Below are 13,188 nucleotides of genomic sequence, written 5' to 3'. Positions count from 1 at the left end.
AAAAAAAAAAAAAAAAAAACCACCTACCCACTAGTGTTACCAAACCCACTAGTGTACCCCCACCCACTAATGTAACCCTACCCACTAGTGTTACCAAACCCACTAGTGTAGCCCTACCCACTACTGTTACCAAACCCACTAGTGTATCCTTACCCACCAATGTAAACCCACTAGTGTAAACCTACCAACTAATGTAACTCTACCCACTAGTGTTACCAAACCCACTAGTGTAACCCTACCCACTAGTGTTACCAAACCCACTAGTGTAACCCTACCCACTAGTGTTACTATACCCATTAGTGTACCCCTACCCACTAAGTGTAACCCTACCCACTAGTGTTACCAAACCCACTAGTGTAACCCTACCCACTAGTGTACACACACCCACCAGTGTAATCCTACCAATACGTATAACCCCCATCCACTAGTGTACCCACATCCACTAGTGTACCCACACCCACTAGTGTAACCCTACAAATACGTATAACTCCGATCCACTAGTGATACCCTACCAATACGTATAACTCCCATCCACTAGTGTACCCACACCCACCAGTGTAATCCTACCAATACGTATAACCCCCATCCACTAGTGTACCCACACCCACGAGTGTAACCCTACCAATACGTATAACTCCCATCCCCTAGTGTACCCACACCCACTAGTGTAACCCTACCAATAGGTATAACTCCGATCCACTAGTGTAACCCTACCAATACGTATAACCCCCATCCACTAGTGTACCCACATCCACTAGTGTACCCACACCCACCAGTGCAATCCTACCAATACGTATAACTCCGATCCACTAGTGTAACCCTACCAATACGTATAACCCCCATCCACTAGTGTACCCACCCCCACCAGTGCAATCCTACCAATACGTATAACTCCGATCCCCTAGTGTAACCCTCCCAATACGTATAACCCCCATCCACGCGTACCCACACCCACCTTTGTAATCCTACCAATACGTATAACCCCCATCCACGCGTACCCACACCCACCTTTGTAATCCTACCAATACGTATAACCCCCATCCACTAGTGTCCCCACACCCACCATTGTAATCCTACCAATACGTATAACTCCCATCCCCTAGTGTACCCACACCCACTAGTGTAACCCTACCAATCCGTATAACCCCCATCCATTAGTGTACCCCCACCCACTAGTGTACCCACACCCACTAGTGTAACCCTACCAATCCGTATAACTCCCATCCACTAGTGTACCCACACCCACCAGTGTAATCCTACCAATGCGTATAACTCCCATCCACTAGTGTACCCACACCCACCAGTGGAATCCTACCAATACGTATAACTCCCATCCACTAGTGTACCCACACCCACTTGTGTAACCCTACCAATACGTATAACCCCGTCTACTATTGTATCCAAACCCACTAGTGCAACCCTACCAATACGTATAACCCCATCCACTAGTGTAAATACCTTTCGTATCCCCCTTGCGGGCGGGACGCCAAATTAGGTAATAATGAACAAGCCCCCTGTGGATTCATACATTTGTCATCACCAGGTTGCCTCTATAATAATACCATCTGACTTCTAAAACACGCTGTTGGTAGAGAATTTAAACCAAAACTTTAATTTTCTTTCCAGTACACAAAAACTGTCTTTGGGCCATACTTAAAATATGTTTTATTTCTTCTTGTTAATTAAACATAAAAACAATCCTCAGAACACGGGAAATCGTTCTGAGACGTTCTAGAAAACACAATATTTTGGGGGGAGATCCCCCAAACCCCCCTTACGGGAAGGGGAAGACCCCCTCCCGTACCACCCCCCTCCTCGCGCTACTCGCCCGGGATGCTGCCATTGGCAGCACACCATTTAATATTAAGAAAAATTTCTCGGCCCCCCCTTTTAGGAAATCCTGGATCCGCCCCTGTGCCTGTAATACAGCCGTCACACCGGACTGGCGTCCCTACGGCGTCCCTACGGCGACCCAGGACGTGGAAGGGACGCCATGGACGCCGTAGGGTCGCGGTGAGAACGCATCAAGACGCCGTGGGGACCCCAAGGACGCCGAAGGTCTCAGAGCGACGGCGTTTACTTTGGACATGTTCAAAGTAGACGCCGAGGTTCGGCGTCCTGAGCGCGTCCTGGCTCAGGACGCCGTGGGATCGCCCTGAGGTCACCATGGTCGCCGTAGCATCGCAGTAGGAACCAGAACAACGCCAAGGAACGTAGTACAGACGTGGTAGAGTCGCCATGTAAACGCGGAGAAAAGGATCGAGGGAACCAATGGCGACCTTACTGCGACCTTACTGCGTCCTTACCACGTCTATGGGGTTCTTATCACGACCCCATCACGTCTATGGCGTCCTTACCGCGATGTCAGGGCGGATAAAATACGTGACCTCAACGGATGAGAGTAAAATAATGAATGAAGCTTTCCGAAAGAACAGTGGAGTCTTATACTCGCAGCGAGGACGCCGTTGGGTCGCCCTGCAGTCGCCGTGGGAACGCCATGCACGCGGTAAGGTCGTGGTAGAAACGCTAAGAACGCAGTGGGGTCGCCGCTGATCGCCGTATGGACGCCGCAGTGACGCCGTGTAAACTCAATAGAAACTCCAAGGACGCAGTAAGAACGCGGTAAGGTCGTGTTGGGAACGCCGTGTACATACACAGATCGCAGAGCACAGAACTCCGGTGTGACGGCTGACTCGAAATCTGGATTTATTTTAGAAAAATGATTGGCGTTCTCAATGCGACCATCGGCGTTCTCCAAAATATGACAGTTTAGGACGCGGTAAGGACGCCAGTCCGGTGTGACGTCAGTAAGTGTTTGTAAGGTCCGTGTAAAAATATTTATATCATTATTATATTTATTCCAATGTAAGTAATAATTTGATTCAGTGAACGTATGTTATTTTCATCGCCTTTTTAATAAACTGTGAAATCAGATATTTTCGTGGGGCCCAAACGCTGACAAAATACCGTTTCGTTTGTTACGTGAATTGGTGGGCTACGAATACCCACTCAAACGGAGGACTAATGCTTGATGTCAAACTTAAAACTACTTCGATGACCTATGAATTCGTGGATGATAATTACCAACGAAATAAATGAAATTAAAAACCTCACAAAAATGAGTAATTTCAGAGTATACATAGTTCTTTGTAAAGATATACAAAACATCTTGTTCATGTAAGATTGTTATTTATTTTTTTCGCTTCATCCTGAATTTTATATTTGTGGTATAATATGAGAAAAGACTTATGTAGTCTTTTTCTGTTGTCCAATCCGTTTGTTGCTAACAATAATGTTTATTGAAATGAAATGTCATTGTTAACATTTCTCATTGACAGGTTTATTCCAATTAAAATCAGTGACCATGGTGGGCTAGACGTTAGTATGAGTGGCGGGTCGTTTGATGTCTGGATGAAGATGGGTAAGTTTATGCTATCAAAACGAAATTGGGAAAGCTGTCTTTGCCTATATGAATATAGGTTAGTAATGTTAGTGGAATAAAAAGGGGAAAGTTATTGGTGCCAAAATGATTATGGGTTGGCTAGTGTCCACGTAGTGAAAATGGGAAAGCTTTGTGGCCTAATATTACACATGTAAGACAATGTTGCAAGCATGTTTTGTTTTGGTTTTGTTTTGTTTAACGGGGACCGCGGTGGCCAAGTGGTTAAGGCGTCTGACATTCTGCTACCACCCTCCACCACTTGGTCGCAGGTTCGAGATTTACGTGGGGACAGACGCTAGGTACTGGCCGTCGGTCGGTGGTTTTTCTCCGAGAACAATGGCTTTCCTCCACCATCAAAACCTGTCACGTCCTCAAATGACCACAACTGTTAATAGGACGTAAAACACAAACAAACCAAACAAACCAAATTTGTTTAACGTTCTATCAGCTGCCAAGGCCACGTGAGGACGTGCCTAACTAGCACAAAATAATGAGGCAGTATTGTTGCCTCAATGAATATAGGTTAGCTTATGTCAGGAAATGAAAATAGGAAAGTCACTGATGCTAAAATGATTATATAATGAAAATTGGTAAAGCTTTGTGGCATCAATGAACACAGGAAAGCTTGTATTGCAAGAATGAAACTCGGCAAGTTATATATGCTAAAATGATGATGGGTTCGATAATGTAAGTAAAATGATACATTCCCTATTTTGTTTACTTCTGAAATTAAACATTATTATAATTATGATTTTAATTTTTTCAAGAACAAAAAATATATCAAAATGTTGACGACTCGTTTGGGAAAGTTATTAATTAATCTATTATGTAATATACTCGTCAATTTTATTTTCGTTTTTGGTCATGTTTGAATTTCATTTGATATTCTATCATCTGAAAACACATTTTCAACTTCAGTTTTATAAAAAAAATATCTTTGCAATTGTTTTTTTATGAAATAAAGTTAATAATATTTTTATTTAGACAGTAGTGCTCATTCACTGTTCTGATAATACTATTCCGTTAAGTGTACTATTATTAATATAATTAGTTTTTTTCTTACATGCTTGCACAGGAATGGATGACACAAACAGACCAAGTATAGCGACGTCTTCCTGTAATTGTAATATTGCCACAGTGAGTGTCAAATTCTCTGGAGGCAGCATCGGGACAATAATTTACAACCTCCTACACGGGCTAATAGGGAGCTATTTGAAAGATGTATTGAAGAAAAATGTAAGGAAAAGTTATGCAGATGAATATTTTATAACATTTCTCTCATTTAATAACTTTTCACATGTTATACAATGTCATGAAACCAATACGCATTACAAATATTGCTAAAAAACATTCTTAAAGTGTTATATATCGGAGACTATATCTTAAATGTTTCACATGGGTCAAGGGTGAAATATCAACGATAAATTCCCATTAACACCAGACCTTACAAAACATTCAAAAAAAAAATATATATATATACAACATTTGATATACCACCCTATCTAACTAGAATAAGCCCTCCAAAGCGCTTTACAGTACATAGATATACAATTTATACAACCAATACAATTAGCATATACATTAATCAGTACAATTTTGAGGATTTCACAGGTGCTGCCTTATCAGGCGCTAACTACTAGTCCTAAGTCACCTGGCTAATATCTCCCTATGTGCGTATGCCTGCGTGTGTGCTGGAGATGTATCCTGTTACCAATAACTTATCTGAAGACAAATTATACAAGTAGAAATATTAAAACGAGACACTATATTAGATACAATATACAACATATCAATAAATGTAGTTTATGTTTCAATACTGTAATATTTATCTTTATGAAACCACATGAAATTGGCAAATAAATTTCCTCTAAAAATCATAATCTTATAGATATACTCATATGTAAGTACCTACGTAATATTAGTTAATCGAAACACATCAAATTGCTAAGTTTTAATTCATACGTAACGCAGGGAATTTTAAGCCTTTTTGAAAAAGATATACCAATGTGTAAACATATTAGGTAAAAGCTTGAATCTCATGCTAAAATAAATATTTGTGCAACAATTATCTTCGTCTTTGTGTTTTAGCTTTGTGACACCATCAAAGGAGTGGTAAATCATGACTTAGAGAAGTCATTACAACGTGTAAGAAGTGAGTACAAGTCCATTTCCAATAAAAGATTGTTTAAACTCATTCACCCTTGAAGACACATTTTAACTCTTCTAAATCAAAGGTTGGAATAGTTCACTGTGAAATTTCAGGGGTGAATGAGTTAAAGGTAGCACATCAAAGAATAATATAGGGATGTGATTGTGAATGAGTGAAGGTACAGTGGATTAATGAATGTCTAAATGAATCAATAAATGTCTAAATCAATGAATGAGTGAATGATTAGATGACTCAAAGACTGATTAAACGAAAGAAGATTTTTTTAACGAATGGATGGCTTAATTGATGGACGGACGGATCTGGCAGTTGAACGGACGGATGATTGGATGAAATTGATTGAACGGACAGACAGATGATTGGATCAATGAACGAACGAAATAATGTATGGATGAATGAATGATGGAGGCGTAATTTTAAGTTCTGTCTTCATCTTAAAACATTCATAACATAAAGCAATATTTTTTGTTTTGTTTTAAAATGACAATCGGTTATTTGGATTAATCACTGTGAGTAATAGTGCCGCGAATGTTTTCTCTTATCACTTTTTCTTTAGTCGATCACAAAATTGGGGACAAGTTTCAACTTGACTATGGACTACTGAAAGCTCCAGAAATCCACACGGAATCCATTGAAAGTTTCCTTAAGGTATTTTGTCTTTTTCTTTATTTTGCCAATTTTGTCAATACATTTTGACCAAAGTAATCGAAATCAATGTTATAGATAAAAAACATTTTTCATTTGTATTTTTCAAAAAAATATCTTAAATAAACCGTAGGAAAGAGCATCATATGATAAGGATTCTTACGTCACATGAAACAAACAAAAGTTTTACAGTAAAACCTCGATATAATGCCCTTAGTTCCATCTGCCTCTACGATTACCGCCAACATATTTTAAAGTCCTCTTTTTCTCATATTATTATGGTTTTTTGTTCTCTTCATCAATTTATAGCCAATTCTTTATAACGCCAATACTTAACCAAAATGCAACCGAACTTGATAAACCCCAGAAAAGAGCAGCAAGGGTTATGTTGAACTGTGACTTTAATACTCCATCCAGTGACATGTATAAGAAGTTAAACTGACTATTTTTTTCAAAACGTTTATTGCACAATCAGTCAGTTTTAATGTACAAAGCTTTACATGGATTGGCTCCTCAATATCTTACCCATTTTAAAAACACAACGGATGTCCAGTCAAGAGTTTCTAGATCTTTTTCTAATAACTTGTTTTACCTACCTTCATTTAAAACAAAACATGTTTAAGGAATCTTTTACCTACCAGGGACTATATACATGGACTATTTTACCTGAACATGTTAGAAATGCACCCTCACCATTGTCTTTTAAACATAATGCAAAGAAGTTTTTCTGGACTTATCTTAAGTACTGCAGTGGATTTTTTTTTGTATACAATTGCATTTCAGCATGTTTTATTTTTTTGATTCTCTGTTTTATGTACATTTTGTAAATTATTGTATATTTTATAAATACTTGACCATATGTTAAAGGAGTCGTTGACTCAAGTTTGTCATCAAGTAAAAATAAAGACTATTATTAAAAGTTCGTAAATGGTTTAATTTGTAGGGTAACGTAAACTGGAAGAATACTACTGAACCAATGCCGTTTGACCCGAGCCCATTTCCAAATACCAACAGCACCGACAAGATGGTGTACGTGTGGGTGTCCGGCTACATGTTTAACTCTTTGAGTTACCAAGCTGAGAGGCATGGCATATTGAAGAGGACTCTAACAAACGGTGACGTAAGTATATCCGTTTATCAATTAATTTACATATCAGCAAATCTTTAAAAAGTTATTTTAAAACGAACATGTTTGCACTTGAAAAAACCCCATACCAATGCTGCAGTTTAAAAGGCATCTTCAAGCACTAAACGTATTTTTAATGTTTTCGAAAAATATAAGATAAATAATCTTGAGACTCACATAGGGTAGTAATAATGGCCATTGTTTTATACAACATACCATAACATCTCCATATAACGCCCCTCGTTTGATTTGACACTTCGATTACCGCCGACCTATTTTCGTTTTGTTTTAAGAATTGCTTTATATGTTTCTTCAATCTATCGCCAAACCTTCTCAGAACACGTGATGGCAGTATACCTGGATTTTACTTTATTCTGCAAATTATATGATTGTTATCTATGATAACGCTTGTTTGATACAGCCAAAACTGATAACAGTTTTCTAAGTTAAACACAACCTGTAATGATAATACTTTAATGATTTAAAAAACATTCAATGATAACAACGATCATAGTTTCCGAACAAAAAAAGTATTGTGGGGCTCACTCATACTTTCTACCATTATATATACTTTGGCTACTTTATGTGTAAAATGAATTCATTAAGATATATTAACAAAACAAATTTCACGATTATATTTTTAAGTTGGAGTAGCTTGATATTATATCTTACTTTTATTTCAGTTTGATGACGCATTTCTTAACACATCATGCAAGTTTGGAAGTGTGTGTATCGGGAAATTTTTACCACAGGTGAGTGAAAAGACGACCAAATAAATTAATCTTGTTTGATTAAAATAATTTATCATGAACTCGACCTAACCGAAATTCTTCTATGGACTATGGAATATCGTTGCTCTATTTAAAAACTGATGAATTATATTGGTTTCGTTTTAGCTGACTCACAGTTTCCCAAACGAAGTTGTAGAAGTAGATTTGATGTCCAGAAAAGCTCCAAATATTGCCCTAATTCAAGGAAAACTTCATCTGACAATGAACGGAACAATGACCATGCATGTAAAAAGGACCTCTGCATCAGAACGCCAATATCTCTTCACCATGGATACGGTACGTATTTAATGCGCTAACATCCGGTCCAAGAGCAGGTAATATAAGTTGAAATAATTTGTTTCATAATTGTTGTAAAACAAAAACAAAAAGACCATATTTTTATATATATATTTTGATCCCATTACAGTTATATTTAACATAAAGATAAAGGGAAGTTTCCGTTTGAATGAAAAAAACTATATTGGATTCTTCAGTGTATTACAAGTGTATTGCTGTGGAACAGGGATCCTTAAAAAGTCCACAATAAAATATGGCGTTGATGAATGATGTCGTTGAGGAATGCCAAAAACTTCATTTGTCGACTGATATGAATTGCAAAATGAGCAAAAGTTACGCGTATTTATAAAATCAAGAATGTTTGAGAAGATTTCAAAACGATAGGCTGCACTCTTATGTGTGGTTTAAGCGAGAAGCAAAAGTAATTACAATGGGTTTGACTGAAGGGAAGACAAAGTGACATCTGGAATCTGAAACGTACTAATTAAGAATCAACAATCCCTCGGCAGGAAACAGAGCTCATTTTTCTGGTACAACAAATACTGAGATTCACTGCAAACATTTGACATTCAGTTGCAATATACCCATAGAAATAATCTAAATGTGTTCTTGTCAAATTCGTCAAAGAAGGGGGTCAGCTGTTTTACTATATTTTCGTCTTTCCAAATCGAACTTTTATTTTTTATGTTTCATTTGAAGGATATGACTTCAGTCATAGACATTAGTTACGCCAAAGGATATCTACATTCGAAGCTAAAGAAAATGAAGTGAGTATATTTATGAATTATAGACATTTGTTGAGGTGATTTTGACCGACGCGAAATCGAGGTCATTATCACTGTCTCCAGTTCATATAACCACTTTATCATCGAAATTAAAGTTCGCTGAAAAATGTTTAAGTAATTTTACAAGGTGGAACGTAGGATAAGTTTTACGAAGGAAAGTGATGGATTTGTGAGACGTTACAATCGAAACGACGTCATAAGTGAATATTAACCCGCTTTAAAAGATTAGTAACACCGAGTAAATGTAAAAAAAACAACAAAAAAAACCCAGACCTGCACGTGATTATACTCTACCTCTGTTTGTGGAAATACCTGAAATGCATTGCATTTTGCATTGTTTACTAAAAAACTGGTTTTCCCTTTTGTTTAGTGTATGATTAACTTGCTAGAATCGAGAACGTGCTGATAACATAAATTACAACATTAAATGTGTTTATTATGTAATTGTAATTATTGTGTACATAATAGCTACTCCTACTAACTGCATCTATACATTTGTAAAAAACATAAATTGCTGAAAAAAAACCCGAAAATTCCTCACGTTCGAGACTAAATTAATGAAGTGATTATTTCAATATACAGAAAAATTTCAATATTACAAAACTGTATATATATTCATAAATTTCATAAGTTAATAGTTTTTTATATTCTTTTCTTACACAGTTTCAATGTCTGCATATCGAACTCAACGCTGCATCCAATATATGTGAGTAAACTGTATTGTTTATGTATTTTTCGTTTAATGGAGCAGGTTAGAATACTGAACAAATAATACCGAATTAATTAATAAACTGTACATTTCTAACGATATTCTTACGAATATCTATTATTCAACCCATTTTGTTTGAATTTTTTTAATTATCTATACCCATTTCATCACTTTTATTAACGTATCATAACAGTTGTATATAAACATGTTAAAATTCATATTTTCATTTTATTTATTATATTAAAGAAAGAGTTCATCATTTGACCTCTGTATTTGACGTAATATTTAATTTGTTAATGGACTTTTGTTTCCTAAATAATAGTAGTGAAATAGTCCAACATTATAGAGACAACAACTTATCATATTCAACACATCAAGGAGGCGCGGTAGCCTAGTGGTAGGATGTCGGGCTTGTGACCGAAGGGTTGCGGGTTCGAGTCACATCATGACACTGTGCTGTATCATTGAACAAGATACTTCACTCCGCTTGTCCCAGTCCACTCAGCTGTAAATGAGTACGTGGTTGGGCAGTGCTAGAATTGTTGGTTGATAGCTGTGGCAGCACCGGCTGTTTGCTCTCCAGGGGGGTAGAGAAAGATATTGGCTGGTTGCAAAGGCCCTATAACCACGGATAATAATGTGTGAACCGCTTTGAGACGACCTACGAACTTAGAGGTTGTGATAAAGCGGTAAAAAGAACCTCCAATTATTAATTATCATTATTATTTTTATTATCAACGGAAATGCTGCAAAATGATAATATTTAGGCTGTATACACGTAGACACCACTCAAGTGCTTCTTATATTAATATTTATTTCGCTACCATAGTTACTAATTTCCAACATATATATTTTCCGCAGGAACGTGCACTCAACTTCATCATGCAAAACATCGTAAAAGACTACATTAAACCGAAGTTAGATGGTAAGTACTCAGAAAGCGTTTTTATTTGTCCGCATTTTTAAGTAAGTGACTAAAAACGCTCAATACTTCGAGCCCTGTTCGATTTCTACTATACAATATGCATGGCGCCTGTTCCATTTCTTTGCTTTGATCATTTCAACATATTTCTATTCTTCCACCTTCTTTTGACATTTCATGTCGACGCATTTGTCTTTAAAGACTGTTAAGTATTTTGCATCAGAACACTTGAAACACGTCGTTTGACATTTATTGGCATCACTGGCAAATCAGTGATGTATTAATGTCGGAATGACATGGTAATATCATTGTCCAATTGATACTTAAGTTTTAACCTTTTCTTGACTAAGAAACGGTCGTTTTTCTGGATGGATACAAGCTTATTATGTAAACCTTAAATGCGCAATATTGACATAAACCGAGCGATAGTATACGAGTGTTAATATTTGCACAGACACCTCCTCTCCTCTGAAGAGACTATAGTATGCTTTAGTATTTTATGGTTCAAAGGTCAACAGTCAATTTTTATTGTACTATATATAATATGTATATTGCTTTGTATTGAATACTGATATAATGAGTGAAAATATGCGAGTGTTCTTATTTGCACAGACAGTTTCCTGTCACTGAAGAGACGAAAGTGTGATTTAGTATTTCATGGTTCAAAGGTCAATGGTCATTTTATAGTATTAACTCACTTTATTGCTCTGTATTGAATACCGAAAAAGGTCACCACCACGTCTCTTGCCTGCAATCACACTCCGGCAGGATGTACAAGAGTGTGATCTTCCTTGACGGATTGCGATGTTGAAAACAATACATTAACCACGGAGATGTTTATCAATTATATACTCTTGTTGAGGAGAATACGTGGTTATATGAACCATAAAAGTTACATTAACCTCGATGATGTCGTGTTTTTTTATTATTATTAAACAGTATGGAACTGATAAAATCATCAAAAGAACTGCATTTGGCAGAAACCATTGTGACGGTACAATTAATATGACGTCATAAAGAGAATAAAAATCTGAAGTTCGTAAACAAAACATTAATACCGGATCAATATCACAAATCACCGCCCTTCAATTGATTATGCTCCAAGCAATTAGGATGTAGGAATAAGTTGTGTCGTCTAATATTCAAATATAAATATTTGTGTTTATTTATGTACATAGAGAATAAAACACGCCTTTTTCCATATCACACCCAGTATCACCCCGTGACTGTAATATCAGCCCAAGGGCCGAAGGCCCGAGGGCTGATATTGGTCGAGGGTTGATACTGGGTGTGATATGGAAAAAGGCGGGTTTTATTCTGTTTATTACATATTTAGTAATAAAAACTACTGTCTTATGATTTATTTTTATTTTTGAAATATTGAAAAACAAGGTTTTTTTCCAAACGGGGTGTGATATGGGTTTTGCGGGCTGATACGGGTTTTACCGGGGTGTGATACGGCGGGGGCTGATACGGGTTTTGGGGTGTGATACGGCGAGGGCTGATATGGGTTAGAGCAATTGTGTCGTATCGCATATACAAAAAAAAACGTATTTATCAGTAAGTATGTAATAAATACTCTTATCATATATGATCTGTATTAATATGATTATCTGTTATTTGTAGGTTTGGGCAAAACAGGATTACCATTGATAAAGTCAGATGACATTAGACTCAAAAACACTGACATTCAACTGAGCCAGGTAATTTCATTTATTACTGTCGAACACTTAAATTTCTCGAGCACTTATTTTCGCGGACTTATATTTCTGTTCTTATTGACGAGGACATTGAGTCGCGATTCACTAAATGAATACATCACGTATTATTTTATTTTTTTACATTTTTATGTATTTATTTTGCGCGAAACATAATAAATTATTTGCCGGTAAAACTTTGAAATTACATATTTCCAGACTGATGAACATCATTTTCTTTATTTTTCAGGATGCGCTTATCATAGGAACTGACCTAGAAGTCATTAAAGAATGATGGATGTATTCGGATTGATATTAGCTCGGTCTTTCTTTGGTTGGCATCTGCATTGCTTGAGTTCTTTCAACATTAATTAACATAATGTCAGTCGTCTTTTTATCAAACAATATGCATTTAAGTCAACGTTGCCTTCAAATTGCCTGACGGAGTATGCTTATGAATAATATACTGAATATATTTCTATTGTTATCATAACAGCTGATTAAATATACGCGAGTTTATAAAATGAATGCAGTGCATCAGCTAGCGCCGAACCCAGGATTTCCGGCTTAAAAGTCTGACGCTCTAACGAGTGAGCAGAAGAGAAATTCTCACTGCCAAAGTCGGTNC

General features: G+C 36.8%; 2 protein-coding genes across 3 annotated transcripts in view; one reads left to right on the top strand and one right to left on the bottom strand.

Moving 5' to 3' along the window:
- The window catches only part of LOC110463649 (bactericidal permeability-increasing protein-like), a 26,229-nt gene extending 13,049 nt beyond the window's left edge, over positions 1–13,180 (top strand). The window contains exons 4-15 of the mRNA XM_021518445.1: positions 3,339–3,421; positions 4,518–4,678; positions 5,531–5,594; positions 6,166–6,257; positions 7,198–7,374; positions 8,064–8,132; positions 8,277–8,447; positions 9,147–9,214; positions 9,896–9,938; positions 10,803–10,866; positions 12,490–12,566; positions 12,811–13,180. Of these exons, the coding sequence (XP_021374120.1) occupies positions 3,339–3,421; positions 4,518–4,678; positions 5,531–5,594; positions 6,166–6,257; positions 7,198–7,374; positions 8,064–8,132; positions 8,277–8,447; positions 9,147–9,214; positions 9,896–9,938; positions 10,803–10,866; positions 12,490–12,566; positions 12,811–12,855 (1,114 nt within the window). The 3' untranslated portion in view covers positions 12,856–13,180. The remainder of the gene's footprint in view (positions 1–3,338; positions 3,422–4,517; positions 4,679–5,530; positions 5,595–6,165; positions 6,258–7,197; positions 7,375–8,063; positions 8,133–8,276; positions 8,448–9,146; positions 9,215–9,895; positions 9,939–10,802; positions 10,867–12,489; positions 12,567–12,810) is intronic.
- Positions 1–13,188, bottom strand: part of LOC110463637 — a 69,527-nt gene that overhangs the window by 38,648 nt on the left and 17,691 nt on the right. The gene's annotated exons all lie outside the window — the stretch shown is intronic.

This window comes from Mizuhopecten yessoensis, unplaced genomic scaffold (genome assembly GCF_002113885.1).
Source record: "Mizuhopecten yessoensis strain PY_sf001 unplaced genomic scaffold, ASM211388v2 scaffold1511, whole genome shotgun sequence".
NCBI lineage: Eukaryota > Metazoa > Mollusca > Bivalvia > Pectinida > Pectinidae > Mizuhopecten > Mizuhopecten yessoensis.
The sequence above is the reverse complement of the archived record's forward strand: the minus strand, read 5'-3'. Positions and strand labels throughout refer to the sequence as shown.